The sequence below is a fragment of the Manis pentadactyla genome, chromosome 7 (assembly GCF_030020395.1).
Source record: "Manis pentadactyla isolate mManPen7 chromosome 7, mManPen7.hap1, whole genome shotgun sequence".
Classification (NCBI taxonomy): Eukaryota; Metazoa; Chordata; class Mammalia; order Pholidota; family Manidae; genus Manis; species Manis pentadactyla.
In genome coordinates, this window is record NC_080025.1 from 127,573,467 (window position 1) to 127,594,596 (window position 21,130).

The window sequence follows — 21,130 nt, forward strand, 5'->3', positions numbered from 1 at the left end:
TAATTAGCTAAAATATCCCAATTACTAATTACAAAGACCTAAGACAACAGATGTTGGATAGGGTTGGTTCTAAAACATGAAAGCATTCTGAAAGCTATTGTTTGTAACACTAAGGGCCAGGGAACAAAGAGAAACTAACTGCTTGATAATTTTATGGAGATATACTCTCCATAAAAACCGAAAGTGAAACAAGACACGAGGGACAAGTTTCCCTCTCTTGCCTGAAATACACAGTACAGATACACTCACTCCAGAGAACAAAATCAGAAAGCATTCCTAACTTGGCGGCTTCCAATTACCAGATAAGGACCACACATCTTGCTTTAACACTACCACCTTTAATAACGGTAACTGGTTCATTCACAGAGCTGGTCAAAGTTTGACTTAAATATGGTAAAGGGTCTGAATCCTCAGGTATGCCGGTGATGAGTTAACACTGGATAGCATTTTAATAATTATACTTTCATAATACATCAGTTAATTCCAGGGATCCATTTCTAGAAATGAAAGGGCAACAACTGTTATATAACATAAAGGCTTTTCCCACTCAGACTTAACATTAATGCAGGTTTCTAAATATGAAGAAACATTTTACCACCATATTTCAAAGTCAGAAATGAAGACGTCAAGATTTCCTATTTCCTACTTGTAAAAGTCCTAGTAAAATTTCACACAAAGTAATAACCTGCAGAACTTATTTATATTTTTACTATCCATATCTATCTGCAAAGATAAGGTACAAAAAAGATTTTAAATTTATGTTATAAAGCTATTTTTAATTGTCTATCCCCTAGAAGGCAATGCCAGCTATACATATAGCTGTGAAGGTCTTTTAGATTACACACACATACTAAGAGTTACAAGCACAATGTCTACAGATAAAATCAGAATACCCATGTTGCTAAGTCTTAGAATCGTTTAAGCCAACTCCTTATTCAATAGGTAAGGAAACAAATACCCAAGAAGAAAGTGAAAGGTGCAAGGTCTCTACAACACTGAGAAGTAGGGCCAAGGGCAACCCCAGGTGGTCTCCCAGGTAGTCCCAGGTAACACAATCATGCTGCCTCTCCTCTACCAACCTCCAACAGGGATCAAACTCCCATATTCCACCCTCTGAGTTCAAGTCTGGAAATACTAAATTATAAAAGAAAAGAGCCAAGTTAATGGTTTTTCCTCTCCCTTAATGCTTCAGAGTAAATTATTTTATCACATGAGGCCAGTCCTCCAGCAAAGCAGAAAACCTAGAAGATGTGGGATAAAGATAAGAGATAAATTTTATGAACCAAAATTTAAGGCATGAAAAGCCAGGCCTAAATGATAATATAATGCTCCCAGATACGTAAATGAAAGAAAAAAACTTACATTTACTATGTCAGACACTGCCAATGATACAACCCAGTATCTATCTCCCTTTCTTTCTTTAAACTCTGATTTTATTAACAGCAGTCAAAAAGTGATGTTTTCCCAGCCTCTTGCACTAGGGTTAGTCAGTTAACATTTCTTGCCAGGATGTATGTGGAATTTGTAGGGAAGGACACTCAGAAAAAGCCCCTTTAGAGTTGTGGGGGGAAGTGGTCTTAGCTAGTTCTTATACCTTGCCCTACTCAACCCTTTCTTCCTCCTGCAGGGAACACTAATGGGATGATAGGAGCGACCCCTTTAGGAAGTAGGCCATATATTAAAGATAACTGGGTGAAAAGAAGAGATCTGGCAGCCCTGCCCTTATCTACCTACCTGCTAACGCCATGTTACAGCTACATTATTTCAGAACTGTTACTAGCAGCCGACTACAATTCCTAACTGAATTATTCACTAAGTAATTATTTACTAAATGCTGTCACATATATTATTTCACATAATCCTTCAACCAATCCTATAATGTGGTGTTTTATTCATTTACTGGATAAGGAAAACAAACACAGAAGCAAAGCCAAATATGTGATTGAAGCCTATGGTCATTCCACTATATTTTACTTTTCAAATGTAGTATGTAACTGAAAAGCTATATGCATTTTAAAATATTACCTTAATCATTCTCATATGTGCCACAAATCCATGCATTCCTTTTCACAAACACCATTAAAACTCTGCCAACCCATGATCAGATTTCAACAACCTCTATGGGTAAATTCTACCAGGAGTTCTACTTTGGTTGACAGATGATAAGAAATCATACCTCCAGCAAAGTATCAGGTGTGGCCCTACTGGTTCTAGAGTATCCACTGGATCATAAAAAGCAAAATGCTCAGCCTATTCACCTCACAGCAACCCAAATAATCACTCTTGTACATATACACTTACAGTGACTAATGGACAACCTCTGATCCTTTAGTCAAGCCAAGACACCAACCGCCTCCCAACCTCATGAGTGCCGTCTTACTTATTTACCACCTGTCTCTATGACAGCCAAATTCCTCGAGGCAGCGTTCTCTCATAGACTCAACTCCATACTTTTCCAAGGTCCTACCCTCTTTTAAACTTATTTTCAAAGATACTTATTTATTTATACAGCATCTTTATATCTCTATGTTATGGTCCTATTTGTTTTTATAAAGAATTAAGCAGGGGAACAAGGTTAATAATAAAATCCACTAACTTATCTTTCAAGAGGCCTATTCAAGGTAACACAAAAAACTCTAAAAGATGAAGAAATGAGCATCTGTGCCTCCCAAATCCTCCATAAATGCCATGTAGAATATTAACAGTGCTCAGATTCAGAGTAACAGAAGCCAAAAGTAAAGCTGTGAATTCCTCAAGCTTCAGTGAAGTATTAATAAATTTAAATTTTTTTTAATTAAACGAAATTTTTAAAAATTTTAAATTCTGCTACTCTTCATTAATTTTCCAAGCACTAGCCTCCTTTACAACAGATACGGGAGTAACTCACTACTCACCATTGTGTTCCCATCAACAATATGATAGAATAGAAAAACAAAAGTTTTACATACACAAAAACAAAACTTAGCTTATGTTTTACATTTTATTTTAAAAGCCTGAATTTCCAGCCACATTACAGTCTAGTCTTCTAGCTTTGGTAACTGCTTTATGGATGGAATATTTTAATAACAGGCCCACTGTCAACTGCCCAGAGTCAACTCAGTGCCTGATAAAAATAATATTTAATGCAGTATATCCTGTAGCCCAAGAAGTAAACTGCTATCCAGAGCATTTCCTCCTCCTTTCCACATAAAAAGAGGCACTCCCTTATTTTATCATATCTACGATACACCATTATTTAACAACACTCCAGGAAAGAAAAAAAGCTGACAATCATACTGACTCACCACCAATTTACAAGACATCTCAATTTTAAAGATGTTAAGCTGTGGGGAAAAAATGTCTTAGAATCTATAAAATATGGTATAAGACTGACATTCTTTACTAACATAAAAACACTTGACATCTTCATACAACATCAATTTTTCTTCTTGGCTAAATGTGTATTTATACTGTTTACTGTATAATTCAATCTGACTCAAATATTTTATTAAAGAACCTAGCATTATGTCAATTCTATGTTAGATACAAATAAAGCACATCCTAGACTTTATAACATGACAACTTCTCTTCCAATATATGTGTGTTAAGAGTAGTGATCCTCAAACTTTGTCTTAGCACCCTTTACACTTAAAAATTGATGACTCCAAAGAGCTTTTTTATTTGGCAATATCTATTAACATTTACCATTTTAGAAATTAAAAGCATTAATTTACTTAAAAGTAATAATCTTATGCATGTTAACATATCATTTTTATGAAAATTAATTTCCAAAACAATTTAGCAAATCTTTTCAATGTCTGACTTAATAGAAGTGAGCTGGATTCTCACATGAACTTCTGCATTCAAACTGGCACAATGTGTTTTGAATGTAGTTAGAAGAGCAATTAATACTTTTCAGATAATTCTGGACATTCTTCATTGGTATTACAAGAAAACTTGACAGTTACCTAAAGGTTAACTACAACGTGGAATCTGAATTACCACCAATGAACTTTTCATACTATTACATTAAAACACACTGGTCTACCTTGCATTTTGAATGAGTATTTTACCAAAGAATGATTTACTTTCATCCACCTACCATTTGGAAAATACTGCCTCACTAACACAGATCTTCCTGTGTTACAGGATTCAAATGATTAAAGAACTAACCAATAACCCAAGAAGCAAAAATCTGTTCCTCCCTAACAGCTCAACTGTGCCCAAAGAAAAAAAAGCTATATTTACATGTATGCACAGTTTAAATACACAATCAAACCTCAAGTTTTGCATCTGTAAAATGCGATTTAAGTTATCCTGCTATTCATAAGAAGAAAACAAATCCTACTATTTGCCAACAACAAGGATGGAGCTAGACGGTATATGCTCAGTGAAATAAGCCAGGCAGAGAAAGACAAGTAACAAATGACTTCACTTGTCTGTGGAGTATAAAACAAAGCAAAAACTGAAGTAATAAAACAGCAGCAGACTCACAGAACCCAAGAATGGACTAGCAGTTACCAAAGAGAAAGGGGTTGAGGAGGATGGGTGGGAAGGGAGAAATAAGGGGATTAAGGGGTATTATGATTAGCACACATAATATAGGGTGGGGCACAGGGAAGGAAGTATAGCACATAGAAAACAAGTAGCGACTCTACAGCACCTTACTATGCTGATGGCCAGTGACTGTAATGGGGTATGTGGTGGGGACTTGATAATAGCGGAGAAGAATGTAGTAACCACAATGTTGCTCATGTGAAACCTGAGCATAAGATCAATGATACTTTAATAATAAAAAAAAAGATATCTGGCAATTACAAGTATTAATATCTGGCTATTTTCCCATTATGAATAATTAAAAATAGGCCACATATAATTTTTACAGATGAGAGCTGTTACAGTATTTCTTAAATAAAATCTTCCCTTTCCTTCCAGAGTATGGATGAAAGGTAAAAATAAATAGAAAATCAGTAACAGTCCCCAGTGAAGTCCTGAACAGACCTAGAAGTTCATAGCATCAAATCTTAAAACTAGTACAATCCACCTTTAGAACCACTAATTTGTAAGGGGAAACATAAGACATTTGAATAAGTACAAAACAGACTTAATAAGCTATATGACTTGATGATTCTAAGGTGTTCTATTTTACAAGTAAAGTAATAGAAGTTTCAGCTGTTTTTTTCCTGCAGTCCACAATTTTAACAATTTCCTTTGATCTTAAATAAAACCAGTCATCAAAGAATCTTCAATGTGAATTCATCTGAAAATGTTTTAATAAACTAAAGTATTAGCATTTAGGACAGTTTCAGAAGACAAATAGAAAAACAGTGTACACAAATGGCAAATGGCATCCACGCATAAAATACTCTTAAGTCCCTGTAATTTGAGGCAGATTTGCTCCTCTCTAGCATGATTTCAAATTGTTTCTACACAAATGCCAAAGTTTATTCTAAAACTGATCCAAGGACTTAATGAAAGCCTGTGGCATATTATTTACTGAAATTCATTTAACTGGTGTCTCCTGAGCACTTTTATATGCAAAGTTAAATGTGTATTATAAGGACAAAAGCATGAGAAACCCTTATCAGCCTTAGACCCATCACTAGAAGGACTTAAACTCTATGATGTCAGCACTTTCAACCAATGTGTGTAGCCCAGGTTTTTAATCCATAGAAAGTAGGCCATAACATCTCAAAGTAAGAATTCTACAAGATTATAAAATATATTAGAATGAAAAGTAGCACATTACTGAACAAGTGTCATGAGATAAGAAAGAACTGATGATAGAATGGGCCAGTATTTACCTACTTGCTACTGAGATTTTTCTGAAAAAAGTATGAAGGCAAATCTGAAAAATCAGAAACCATTAATAGTATTTGGGTTAGCTCTGTTCACTAAAAAATGACTCGCCAAGGTGAATAGATATCACTCATCCAGACAGTGGAATATTATTTGGTGCTAAGAAGAAGTGAGTTATCAAACCATGAAAAGACAAAGGAAACAAACACATATGACTAAGTGAAAGAAGCCAGTCAGAAAAGACTACTGTATAGGTCCAAGTACATGACACTATGGAAAAAGCAAAACTATGGAGACAGTAAAAAGATCAGTGGTTGCCAGAAGTGGGGTAGAGTGGGAATGAATAGGTGGAGCACAGAGAATTTTGAGGGCAGAAAATACTCTGTATAATGCCACAATGATGGATACATGTCATTATATATATATACAGAACACCAAGAGTGAACCCTAATGTAATGGACTTTAGGTGATATGATGTGTCCATGTAGGTTCACCAACTGTAACCAATGCATCAAGATGATAGGGAATATTGATAATGGGGGAATGTTATGCATGAGGATATGAGGCAGGGGGCTATGGGAACTCTGTACGTTCCCTTCAATTTTGCTGTGTACTTAAAACTGCTATTAAAAAAAATGAGGTCTTTATTAAAAAAGAAAAGTCCCATTGGGGCACTCAAACTTAAGAAAGTGAGGAAAGGAAACAGGGATATAAAAGATTCAGTTGAACATCTGGCTCAGAGTCGTCTAGCCAGAAAGATGGCCCAAGCACCACACTACTGACTCTTAGCACCTATATGACATCCAGGTGCGGGCATTATTTAAGGCCAAAGGTCTAAAAATGCACCACCAATAAACAGCTGGTTACAAACACTTCTGACTTATATACTACACAAAAACCCAAGTGTCCCCATAAATTGATACATAAATTCCAAACTACCCTCAAGCTTTAAAGAATTTATTACCACTATATTTATAACTAGCAGGATATTGCCATTAATATATTCCATTTCTACCTTTCTTCCTCACTACTTTCAAGGAAGCCCCTGAGAGATACTTTAGCTTAACTTAGCCTAGAAATCAAATCGGTTTGGCCAAACTTTAATATCTCATTATTATTTTTCTAGAAGTCACATACCCACAGCCTCAACTATAAATATACTCTGCTGAAGAAAACAACATATTGTATATACTTTTCATCATCAGTCAGTGTTAATCCTAGGGAGAAAGTTGAAAACAGCAAACATATCAGCCAAAATAAAAACATACCAAAAACCTTCAAAGTCAGTTTTCTCATTTAAAGGTACAAGTTCAACTGCTTAGACACAGTTAATCTTTCCATAATAAGTGAATTTCTAGTTAAAACTGACAAGTACAATTCTATCAAGATTTTCAAAACTAACAAATAGAATTACTAAAAGGAAAAAAAGATAGCAAAATGGTGCAAAAGACCTTTATTTAAATAAAGTGTTTCTATGAGCCAAAATAATTTGCTAGAATTAGTAGCTGATCATATATTCTCCTCCCTTTCTGTTAATGATATAACAAGTTAATAGCAAGATGTGCAAAATGTAACAGCATTTTATCACTACCCCACCCTCAAGTTCTCTTTCTGGTCTAAAACTTCTCAGATTCCAGAATTCTTTGAGTTAATGGGGCTCTTAACTATACTTATGCAACTCATCCTAAGTTTATCTTCACTTTCACATTATAAATGTTATCACAGACCTAAAAATAGCCAAATGTAGGAAGTTAAATTTGCCATGCAAGTTGCTGAATAAACAATCCACCAAATCTATGTGCTCCTAGACCTTATATATTTACAACCCATTTCGTTTCCAAAAAGGCAGTACCAACTTACACTACATTCAAAATCAAAGGTAACTTCCATACAAAAGCCAGTAAAAACGAAGATTAATGCACTAATACATTACAATCAAAAGTCTAAAACAATTACTCCCTCCAGGAGGTGGAGCCCAATTCCTCTGGCCCCCTTATCAGTCAGCTACACTTAGTGACTAGCTTCCAAAATAGAATGCAGAAGGGGAAAACTGTAACTTTACAGTAAAGAAGCCTGGAAAGCACTACCTTAGCCAAGTGGATCAAGGTCAACATCACCAGTGACATCATGAGGACATATATCTCCCACAAACACCGTGTATGTGATGAGAAAGGCACTTCACCTCAGTGGTATTCTTTCCAAAAGACCACAGTGAGTTTGGCCAAATTTTAATGCCTTACTACTATGAGGTCTACTCATGAAGGAAAAAAATGAGCAACACTCCAAAAAAGACCTGACCAGTACCCCAAAACTGTCAGTTTTATAAAATAAAGAAGGCGAAAAACTCACCAACTGGACAATACTGAGACATGACCACTAAATGTAATGTGTTATCCTGGATTGAATTCTGGCACAGAAAAGAAAATTTATGGAAGGACTGGTGAAATCTGGATAAAGCCTGGAGTTTAGTTTATAGTAACATGACAATGGGGGTTTCCTAGTTTTGACAGATGTGCCATGGTCATATAAAATGAGGACACAGGCATAACTGGAACTAGGTGAGGTATAGGAAGGAACTCTCTGTACAACCTTTGCAGCCTCTCCGTAAATCTACAATGAAAAGTTTAGCTAAAAAAAGTAAAAAGCTATCAAACATTAAGGCAAAAAGGGTAGAAAATGAAAAGGGCTGCTTACACCACATGGCTTCTTTTATAAAATCATCCCAATTTTAAAACTAATTAAGCATCTAAAGTTTTATACATACTAAGCTGCCTTGAGACTAGTAAATTATAATTACTATAACTCAGAGCAAATCTGATCCACTGTAGACACTCAGAGTTTAAACATCAATAAAAATGTTGGCAACTAAATTTTCTGTGAAAGATGCATTTAAAATATCCTGAGAGTACTAAAAGACAAAGGTAAAATACTTAAGTGCTTAAGCACTGAACTGTTTCAAACTCTAATGGGATCCTATAATGGCTCTGGGCATATTCTTTTACTCAATTATATTCCCATTCCCTAAGTTTACCTTTTAAAAACCAAAATATTGTAACACATAAATGTTATTAATTAACTACATGAAGTTTTGAAAGAACAGCATACTGCCACTCTATCCTGATAAAAGCTTCCATAAATCAGGCACTTAGCAGGGCATATGTAAATTTTAAAATTATTCACAGGCACATACAATTCAGATACCTCAAGAATACAAAATGTAATGCCATCTAATCTATTGTTCTAAAGAGATACCAGAATATTTATATTAAATAAGGCATTAGACTACACTGTTTTAATTCTATTTTTCACATAATAAATTCCATGATTACTAAGTAGCAAAAATGATTCTCTAAGTCACATATGAAAAGCAGACTCCTTACTTCAACTTTGGCTTCTATTTTTTCTATCAAAAACAAAGTTACCAGAGTTTACTCTCCTGATCTGCAGCAGTACAGCCAAGCATTAGTATTTCTCAAACTGTTACTTCAGGCCACTAACATTATTGCCCACAAATACAATTTTTAATTTCAACTCAAAGAGCCTTTATTCACAAAGCTATTGCTCTGTTATACAACTATTTGCATCCCAGGTTTTCTCCAAGTAGAGAAAAATCTATGCTAGAACCTTATATAAGTGTAATTATCTACTAAAATTTAACTTTAAATACTAAAATGTCATCATAATTTCATCAGAGCTGACAAAACATTGTAGGAATGAAATTTAAGAAGAAAACAGGCAAAACTGAGACTACAATCACTACATTTTACCCAATTCTTTTAAATGAGCGATAAGACCCACCCCAATTTAAAAGAACACAAGTCATACACTAATTTCTGATTCTATTTTCCATTAAACAAATGTGTGAGCCATGTACCTCTGTCAATTAGGATAATCCAGTTCAAAGGCTTGAGCATATATACTGGGTCACCCCAAAAATGGAAAATAAACACAAGCAGACATGGTATTTCATTGTCATTCTTTGAATTACAAAATGCAGAGGGACTGCCTTAACCCTGGGATTAAGTTCCCATAGGGCCCAGTGACTACCCCAATTTACCTTGCGCTGGATGATAGAGCCTCTAAACTTCCTACCTTGAGGACTTAAAACTTGTAAGCAGCTTCGGAATCTCAGATACCCTAATCAGACTGTGTAAAACTAGTTTAGAAAAACCAAATTCTTCAGAAGCAAGGAGAGATCAGGACCTAAGTGTAAGACTACAACGTTCAGGTACCAGGTTCCATTATGTCTGACTTCACCTCTGAACAGAGTTAAGACAAATCTAAGGCGTAGCCTATTTTTACATTCTGAGGATACAAAGCAAAGTTCTAAACTAGCAAACATTTTTAGCCTAAGTAAATTCTTAGTTTGATAAATTATTGCCAAACTACACAAAGTGAAATAATCCAAGTCTATCTGGATTTCCAAACTCCCAGAAAAAAGGGCCTGGGTTCACTACTACTTTTAATTAAACTTGAATGTCAGATGTTGTAAAGGATCTGGAAATACCTTCTCTCCAAAGGCTTTTTTGTGTACTTCCCTGCCAGTGAATTTAACCGTCTTACTCGATTTTTAGAAATTAGTCAAAGTATAAGCTAGGAACACTAATAGAAAACAGACATACAGATTGAAATATATGAAATTAAATTACAGTCTTTTTATGAGCCACCAATAGGTTTTCATGTTATAAAACTCTTAGCTAAATCTCAAAGTAAAAGCCATATTAATTATTCAGAGAAAGAATCTGATCCCTAACTATTCTACCCCAAGAGCCTATAGAAAGGATAAAAGCAAGTATTCGCAAGAACATGAATAACTAAATACAGGTATATTCAAATACGTGTCATTTGATGATCAAAGACATCATTCAAAAGCTGCCTTTCTTTACTGACAAGAGAAATGGGCCGCAATCCAGGTAATCAGACTAAAGAACACACTCAGTGGTGTACTTCCTCTCTTCTTCCACCCATAAAACAATGACATTAAAGAAAAATTTTAATCTCTAAGAATACAAAAGAATAGAGAGACCAAATACAGGATTTTTTTTTCCTTTATGCATTATCAAGATGGTGGCTGTGGTGAATTGGGTTAGTTGATAAAATTAACAGATGCTAAAAATATCAAATTGTGTTGCCAAGATCAGTGATTATGTTATCAAATGTATTATGTTCTACATTTTAATATACTTACTTAAATATACTCTAATGCAACACAGAGATCAGCCACTAAGAGCTAAAACTCCTCTTGCCAGAAAATGCCACAAGCATTTAAAATGCATTTCCCTCCTGTGTTCATCCATTTGAATGTAAACATAATTTATAATAAAAATACAAAATGTCCAAGATCTATATCATAGGATGATTTCATTATATGAGCCTAAGTTTGGATTAGTGATATGATCAGGTATGAATTTACAGTTCTGCAACCCTGAAGGTCATATAAAATGACTATTTCCTAATGAAAAAAGCAAATCCAGTTTCCTTCCTTTGGAGTGAAACAAGAAGGGTATATACTTTAAGCTTTGTTGTCAAGGAGACATTAATTTATTTACAGATTTAGACAGAGTAACAAAAGGGTACTAAACATTAAGTAGTCTGTAAAACCATAAAATATATCCCATTATATTTCACCTGGTGATCTCTTATGGACACAGTTCTAACTGAATCAACTTCCTACAAGTAAGACACTGCAATGGAAATGTTTACCCACGTTTTTCAATTTTTAATTAATCAACCTTTCAGAAATTTTCTATGCAATATAAAGTCATCTGATTGAAGGCCAATATCCAGATAACCAAAGTTGTACTACCATCATTCGGACAAAAGAACTAAATTTATTTTCACTAAGCAGAGTAGTAACCCACTTCCTCTGAGATAACACAAACCAGGCACACTGTGTATCTCATTTTCTATTTATATTACCTCAACTCAGATTTGATAATCCAAGAAATCTTGAAAAGGGTACAGGATAAAAACATGAAACATGGAAAAAGAAACATGTTGCCTAATACTGAAAAGAAAATACATAATTTACAATATTAATAACAGTTTCATAGTAGGGACTCCTACTTTTATACATAATGCCTCCCTAAAGTAGTTATGAGCTAGAAACCAGGAAGTAGAACAAAAGACATACAGATTCTACTCCCAATAAGTAAGCGATTCTAAATCCCTCAATAGAGTTCTCCAAGTACTATAGCCCAGGCACTTTTTGTGAGTCCAAGGACAGACCCACCAGCCATGCCAGTCTTCCTGCGAATGACAAAGTCCACCCAAGCCTCTCCCCTTCATACAGGTTTCCTACTCCTCCCTGACTTCTCTGCAGGACGGCAAGGTAAAAGATCGGTAATACCTAAAAGCCATCTACCTAATACCCTAGATACCTAAGGAGTAGGGGAAGACAAAAGAGCATCCTTCATCCTTTGGGTGCATAAAGCTGCCCTGATGGGCTTTCCACCACCTGTCTCTGGAGGATTTGGTTCTAGCCTGGCAGGGCATCCTGGCAGCATGAATACCAACTAACCACCATCCCAGGCATCTGGTGAGGTACAGAGAAGAAATGTCAATAACCACAGTACTTACCTATAAAGATATTAACAATTCTCAAATGTGAGACCACCCAAGAATCACTAATGTAACAACAGCCTCTCAGAAGTACACTCTGACTTTTCTGTGTTTTCGAAGGTTTCTAAACACTGCACTTGAATTATACTTATGAAAACACTACACTCTACAATATATGCTCAGAGCACCATCTCTGATGACTGAATCAAAGTCTACCCACTGAATAAACTATTGATTCCAACTCAAAACAGGCATAAACCAGGTCTTTTTTTCTTGTTAGCTAAAAGTTTCAGTGTCAGTAATAAGATACTAATTTTTTAAACACACGTGAACACTGTAAGTTCAAATGTTTGTAATTTATCAGAAAGAAAGAATAGGATAGTAACTATTACAATATCTGATTTTTTATTATGGCAGTATCTATTAACCTATCAAATAACTCACCAAGGATGCCAAAAAAGTAAAAACAAAAACCCCCACCATTTTGTTAGAAATTAACTTTAAAAAAGATCCCAGGGAAAATACATTAAGGGATACTCTAACTCTCAGAATTTGTTTCCAGTTCTGCCACTGAGGTGCTGTTAGTTCCTTTTATCTGAATTTGTTCCACAACAGAGTTCTATGAAAATATTTGTACACTGCTATCAACATAACTGGAGGAGATTGAATGTTAAAAATCTTATCACTATTTTACAAAAAGAAAAGGGTACCATCAACGGAAAGTGTGGTTACCTTTTCAAAAAAGTATAGTTTTACTAGCCAAAATAAAAGGTTTTTGTGACCATAATTCCTGAAATACCATTTCAAAAGGGCCATAAAACCAAAAATATTTCACAATGAAAATTTAATTCACTAATTTTGAATGGGTGAGAGGGAAGAGCAGCTAAAAAACTAGCTTTACAAAGTCAGATTAAAAATCAATGCTTTAGGATACTGACATTTAATGGGATTCCTTTAAAAAAACACAACTGCAACAACAGTGTAATGTCACAATCTAATTGTGTGTGAAATACAGACCATCATCTGTAAAGTTAAATTAAAGCTGCCTGTTAAAAAAGTTAAGCTGATGCTGCCACATGATTCAGCTATTCCACTATATATTTACCCGAGAAAAAAAAAGCATATGTCCCCAGCAGTTCTATTTGTAGTAGCCCCAAGCTGCAAATAACCAGATAGACTGAAATATATGAAATGAAATTATAGTCTTTATGAACCACCAACAGTCTTCCTGATATATATGTGGTTTACATTTTATAAAACTCTTAGCTAAATCTCAAAGCAAATGTCCACAAAGGTGAATGTATAAGAAAATGGTGGTATAGCCATACAATGAAATACTACCCAGCAGTAAAAAAGAAAGAACTACATGGTAACAACATGGGTGAAATCTCAAAATAGGATGAAAGAATCCACATAAAAAGAGTATATACTGTATGATTTTATTTATATAAAATTCTAGAAAACAAAATAATTTATAGTAACAGAAATCAGATCAATGGTTGCAGAGAAGGGAGGGAAAGACTAGGTAAAGGCACAAGAAACTTTTAGGGAAGAGGAGTATGTTCACTATTTTAATTGTGATAGGCTTTACTGGTGATGCGTATGTCAAATGTATCAAATTTATCATTTTAAATATGTACAGTTATCTTAGGTCAATTACACCTCAATAAGAAAAATAAATAAAATTCAGGATACCTAAACTAAGTCTATAGCTCTTGCTAGTCAGGTATATCTGCTCATGAATGTAATATTTAACCTACCAACTCACAGTAGGCACTTTGAGAAGTCCAAAGTACAAACTGAAGGCTCACCATTATTTCAAAAAAACATGCAAATTTACACTTTCAAAAAGAGATTAGAACTCATCTTTCATCACTTTCCAGGTGGACTGCTTCAGTGCCGAAAGGGCACCAACTAAAACACAACAGAACAAAAGGAGAGCCTACAGAATGTGGGACCCCAAGACTTTTAATCAAATATTTTAATTCAAATGTTTACCTTCTATGATTTAACATTCCATTTCTGGAAACAAATAGTCTAAAAATACAAGAAAAGCTTTCCGTACAAGATGTTAATTTCAATCTTAACACAGAAAGACGGCGAAGAATTAAATCAATGGCATAGGCATGGAATGGTGTGTTACACAAGCGATTCATGTCAGGTATTTTTAACTGGGAAAAATGTTGCAAAAAATTAAGCAAAAACAGGGCATATACAGTATGATCAACAGGTTGAAAATACTGTACGGCAGGAGGGGACTAACAAAAAACACCATAATGTTAACATCCGAAGACAATAGTTCTTAAGCTGTGGTCTAAGAGCATTAGCATCATCGGGAAACTTCTCAGAAATGCAAGTTCTCGGGCCCCACTCTAGACCTACTGAATCGGACAATTCTTAAGGGCGGAACCCAGAAACCTGTTTTAACAAACCCTCCACATTATTAAGATCACACTAAAACTTGAGAACCACTGTTTAAAGGACAGGACTATGGATGACTATTTTCTTTCCCTTTTTGTAACCTCTACTACCCCCAATTATCTTACTAATATAATCCAACTACATTTTTTTAATTAAAATAGTTTACTAAAACATACACTGAATAATGTGGGTCTATACCTAAAAAGCTGTTATAAGCACTTTTGCAGGTCTGAATTGCATGCCTAAAAATCCAATGATTCTTGGGACCACCAAATCTCTTTAAGACTGAACAAGATACTAAATTACACATATTTATATACACACACACACACACATCAGTCTTGGGGAAATTGCACAACACTAGAAAACCAACAGATCCAGGTTTTTCTCTCTCATACACAATAAGGAATATATGGGTCACATCTGTTAAAGGTATTTTTCCTAAAAGCTGAATTTTTAAGCCTGCGTGTAATTCACTAGAACTGTACTGCAGGAACAAGATATTCTGAAGCTGTGAATGCTTACTCATGTAGGTTCCTGCTTATGGAAAGTGTACCACCATGTTATTACATTTGTCACCAAAATCTAGGGAGAGAATACAAATTCAAGAACACTGGGAGTTACCAAAGCTTTAACTTCTAGCTTGAAGACCATGAAACCATTCCACCTTCCATCTCATCATGTCACCAAAAAAAATTTAAAAAAATAATCACAGGAAATAAAAGGCAAAACACAGGTTCCCAACTGACACCGATGCTAGTTAAAAGATTACAGTATTGTCTACACTTTGAGCACAAATTAAAGAGTAACAAAGACTACTAAGAAGTAGAATAACTACTGATTAACAGCAAAATAGTAAAGATATCAAAGACAAATAGCTACACATTTTAGTATTTTTGTTTCTCTTTTTTAACATCAACCTTCTAAATAACAGGAATACAGGTCCCTATATATCCCATCACATAAAATTCACTTTTTAAACTTCCTCTTCCTTGAAAAGTCAATTCTGAAAGTAAATACAAGTTATTCATAAAGTGATACAGCGATGACCTGCTATAAACAGCCTGCACTTTGATTTTTTAAAAATTGTTTAACTAGTTACATAAGCATCATGACCACCCACACTGGAGGTTTTCACTACTAAACCCCCAGCATCTAGCCTAGAATAAAGAGGTTGTTGGAGGGGATGAACTTGTTATTGAAAGTTTCTGAAACCCTACAGCAGACACCCAGGATTCTTTTAAGATTCAGTAATGTTGTTAATGAACTTAGTATAAAACACTGCCCCTCCTTTCTCACTCCTAAACTTTTTTGAGGAAGCTTGCATTTCTACTGTACTTTTGAATCCTGGCATGAATCAGTTAAGTACATTTAAAGTGGCAGTATACTCCTTTTTAAGTTACTGCACTCACTCAGAAAAAGGGAATCGTCGAAAACTTTTGGTATTATCAAATAAGTTCCACCAGTTACAAATACAGTATATGCCAGGTCCCCACTGTTATCAGATCCACTTTTCTGATTTAACCTTGAACACTTCTTGTAGTTATAACAGATCGGGTTTTCCTCTCCTCTTTGTACCCCTTGAAAACACACTTCATCCTGTAACACCACTCACAAGGCCTCCCCAGCCCCTACTTCTTTTGTATATAAACACACTCTGTGGTCACACACTCCATCAGCTGTTTGGTAGCTCCGCCCCTCCTCCTTTTCCGGGTAGTAACAGAGCAGCCAATGAGCTGGGAGGAGCTGTGCCTGGAGCCTTTCCCCTGCATATGCTTTTCCAAAACAAGCAGCTCCAGCCTTCAGCAAGGGCCACTAGTTCACAGATAAAAGGATCACTAGGCTGTGCAACAGGGTGAAACGAGTAACCCCCACCAACAAGGAAACCCGTGTAATCTGAGCTGTTTGTTCCTTCACAGGGAGAACTTAAACTGATATTCCTTTAGGGCAAATCACTTTTTAAGGTCACCAGAGTCCCAGTTCTCAGACAACCTAAATAATCAGCCAGGTTTGAGATGGAAACCTCAAAGGGTGCCAGGCTGGGAACAGCACATTATCACCAATCTACCTGACTTTGCAAACAAATGGTCACACTATTCAAGACCATTCCACCATTCCACAGGATTTGGGCTAACTGCAAGCTTTCTGATGGGGCCACATTCCTACAGGGCCCAAAAGTCATGTACATCAGTTTCTAGGCTTTTGGAGAGGTTTGCACAACCCTCAGCAAAGGATCAGAAGAGAAACAATGAATGAGTCAGAGTTTCAGAACATAATCACCCAGCAGATTATTAAGTGCATTGGTGCAAATCACTCACTCCCTGCATAACTTGGGAGTCAGCTCTCCTTCTACCAACCGTCACAAAAGAATTATCACTGCCTCCAAACAACAACCAAAGACCGTGTCTCCAAAAGAACCTAGTGAGCTGGAAGGCAGTGGGAATTACACTCCTCTTCTCTCCCTACCCCCACACCGTTACTTTCCTACTACACAGGTTCCTTGCCAAGCTGTAAATCGTGGTGGCATAATTACACTCAGGAGACATCCAAAAATGGGCTGAAACAGGAGACTGCAATGAAACCAGCTATCCGTCTACACCAAAGAAACCATCAAGGGGCACAGAGGGGTAAAAAGCAAATACATTCCTTCAGACCTTTTCTACTTCCTCTCCACCATCTTTCATTTTCAACCCCGGCGGCCCTGTCACACAATTGTACTCACACAATTTAGTAGTGGGTCGGAGAATTTTTCCTTAAATGTTTTGCTAAATATAGCTTGCTGAAAAATTGTTGGCTCCATTTGGGCCTACTGATGTAAATTCAATAGAGAAAAGAAGCCACAAAATCTCTCACCCCCACAACCACATGCACACACAAAAGCAAATACTAAAATTTTAACTTCCAAACTACACTAGACCAGAAAATAAAAAACATGAAACAAAGATAACCTCTGGCTTTCAAATTCTGTGGCTGTTGTCCTCCTATCTCAAAGATCTGCAATTTTAAAGCGCCTCTGCTTTCTTTTGTCAGAAAGGAGGAAGGTGGGGAAAGAACAGAAGGCCAAAGCATCTTTGCCTTTCTTCATCTTCTACTAAAAATAAGCTATGAAATAAGCCACTTAAGGGAAGAAAAAAAAGACACCCTGCTGTTCTTTGTCTGTTTTCCTCTCCCTTTCCAACCCCCACACCCTGACTCCTAAATGCGGTAATCATTCTAGATGCCACAACTACTAAATGAACAAAAGGCACTGTATGGAAAAGGCATCAGGTCAAGTTAGGCCTCGCCCTTTATCCTCAATCTTCTAAAAATACGTATGTATAGAATTTGAGAATCTGACATTCATCAAAAACAGCTGGAATTCTCTCTCCCACCTCCATCCCAATTAAACATTAGGTAGAAATTTGCATTAGGTGTGACAGTAACTCTCAATTCAAGACAAAAACAACTCAGGTTCTGCCACGATGTCATTTCCTAGTTTCTAAACAAAAATAAAACCAGAAACTGCTTTGTGTAAAATGTACAGAGCTACAATTACAAGTTTTCCTGCAACCTTATGAAAAGCCAACAGTACTGTATCATTCACACATTTACAAAACTCAATCACAGCTCAGTTTCACTTGTGCCTAGACATATGTTTGGTACATAAAATATACTTTATTATCTGCTCTTCTAATCCTCACTCCCACATCTCCAAAATTCTAAACTTCAAACCCTAGAAGTTAGAAGCTATCTACTGTTCAGAATTCCTTTGGCCAAATTTTCCTGAAGAAAAAACACCTTATTCCTGAACAGATTATGGGGAAAAAAAAAATTCTCTTTCCTAGGCAACTTCCCTCCCATCCCCCACTTCCAAACCAAATGCAAAAACTACTTTTTAAAAACTTCAGCGAATTCCATGACTTGAGTATTGGACAATAATCATCTATCTCTAAAAAGAGGTAAGACACCCAATCCAAAAACACTAACAAATAAAAGCTAAGAAAGAAGGAATTCACCTGAAGAATCTGGCCAAACAACTTGAGTTATATAAACAAAACCCTGCAACAGGGGGAAATGACTGGGGGATGGGGGTGAGGGAGAAAGAAGCAGGACACAGGACTTTCTAACTACATTTCACACACTACCACTCCCCACCCCGGGTTACCCCTATCCCCAGGGATTAGTTGTTCAGAACACTGGGCTCATTTCCTCTCCCCCCCACCCTTTACCCCTCAAAAATAATTCTCCATTTGTCACAGGAATTTTCGCGAATTTCTCTCGCTGGTCATGAAATAATCAGTCTGGACTCCAACCAAAGCCACTGCTCGAAGGACTCTTATCAGTTACAGCTTCCCACTGCTACCTCTAGAGCACAGAGAGCTGGGGGTGGGGGCAGGAAAATAAAGGGTGTCACTTGGCAAGATCTGGGCAATCACTCCCCAAGAACCTTTGCTTAAGTGTCTAATACCAGGCTATTTTGTCAAGGAGATCCTCTTTCTCTCCCTCCCCCCAGCTGTCATAGCCACAATATGGAGGGTGACTTGCTGGAGGGCCTGGGGGTCCTCACCACATACAGCTATGGGTGAGATAGGCTTTGTCAATGGAGAAAACAAAAAAACCAGGGGTTCTTCCAGGGACCAGAAAGCTTAACAGGGGTCTCTGATTTAAAACACTCAGAGAGGGGGCACTGAGCAGACTACTCTTTTCCTAATACAGAAAGGAATTAGGAATAAAGGAGGTCACTTGAGTTACCCCAGGTCAAGAAACACTGTGAGTGGAAGGAATGAGAGCAACTCAAGAAAGGGAGAAAGGCTTCACTCTAGGAAATTTCTATCTCGAATCCTTAAATCTAGAGCGAGCAGAGACCCTGAAGGTGGGCTCGGTTTAGAGAGGTAAAGGTGGCTGGTCCTGCGCAAAAAAAAAAAAAAAAAAAAAAGCACGACTTGGGAGTACAAACGTCGTGGAGGAGAGTCATAGGCACTGGGGGTGCAGGAAAAGCGAGGAACAATGCTCATTTCGGGGTGCTGCAGATAAAGGGGGAGGTGAAAAGGCTCTAGGCTCCTAGGAGGTGCCAAGAAGCCGCCGTAGGAACTAGGGGGAAGGAGGGGGGTTGGGAGCCTCGGACAGTGGCCTGGAGTGCCCCAGGGCCCCTGATCTAGTTTCAGGAGGTGCCCTGGGCATCCCTACGCTGCCCCCCACAATCAGCCCGAAATCCCCCTCCACGAAGGATACAGCTTGACTACGTCCGTGTCCATCCGCCTTTTGCCCGGACTGGGGGATGACATGGTGTCGCCGCTGCCTCCCCGTCGCCTGCGCCGCCGCCTCTCTCCCTTCCTCGGTCCGTCTGTCACGAGCCCCGGGCCCCGGCTCTGAGGAGCCCGCGGCCGCGCCGGCTCTTCGGTGGAGGTGGCAACACCCCGCGGTCCTGTCGGGTCCCGTCAGTCGCCGCCGCCACCGCCGCCCCCCACACGGGGGAACACTGAGCACTGCCCGACCGAGTGGGGGTGGGGACCCCGCGGCGCCCGGCTCGGGCTGCCCCTCTCCGGCTGTGGGTTCCGCCGCGGCCCGGCCCCGGCGCTTCTCTGCGCCTCACGACGTTCCTTTCTGCCTGCTCTAACTCGTTCGCCTGCTTGCCCGCTCACCCTCTCGCCGGCTCTCTAGCAGCCTCCACGACCAGCGAGCGACTCTTGCTCAGTCGGCCTCTCTACCACAGCCTCGCTCTGAGCGCCGTGATGTCACCTCTGTGATGTCATCTGCGGGGTGGGCTCAGCTGGCGAAAAGGGTGGGGCGCCGCAGCGGCGGCGGCGTGGACTTTCCCGGGGGATTCTGGGAGATGTAGTTCCTCTTTCTCCTGCCCTCATGGCCCTCTGCCCCCTCCCCCAAACCCCTACATACCTAATCGTTCAACTGCCAGTGTTGTTATCATCATCATACACAATAACAGTATATAATGGCAATATTATTACATTCATGTGTTTTAGGGTAATGAACTTCCTTCTCACTGTGAAAAAGGTAGTTTATTTGATTTGGGGAGGCCGAGGTGGCAATTACTCAGGCATCAAATCTGGAAACTCCCAGATCAGCAGTTTCCCTGCACTCTGCTCCCTCCTTGAATGGAGAGAATTTGTTTGCAGCGATTGTTGACTATAGCAAGGCTTACTCAGAGCTTGCAAACTAGGATTCATTACCTTCCATTTGTATAAGGCCACTGTTTCAAGAATTAGGAGTTGAGGCAGCAAGAAGGCAAGGCCAGAAATAAATTAGTGCAAACATCCTTACTCCACTGAGTATGAGTTAATTTCACAAAGTGAATGACTGATATAAGCAGAAACACCCCAAATATGCTTTAGTACAAGACAAAAGATTATTCTGCCCTCCAAACTCCTATACT

The 21,130-nt window shown here is 37.8% G+C and overlaps 1 protein-coding gene across 2 annotated transcripts in view; it reads right to left on the bottom strand.

Moving 5' to 3' along the window:
- UBE2H (ubiquitin conjugating enzyme E2 H) overlaps positions 1-20,479 on the bottom strand; it is a 92,466-nt gene extending 71,987 nt beyond the window's left edge. Inside the window, exon 1 of one of the 2 annotated variants that reach the window (XM_057504759.1) lies at positions 19,972-20,479. In XM_057504759.1, the coding sequence (XP_057360742.1) occupies positions 19,972-20,024 (53 nt within the window). In that variant the 5' untranslated portion in view covers positions 20,025-20,479. The remainder of the gene's footprint in view (positions 1-19,971) is intronic. The other variant, XM_036909040.2, reaches the window with a different exon arrangement.
- Positions 20,480-21,130: the final 651 nt, after the last annotated feature.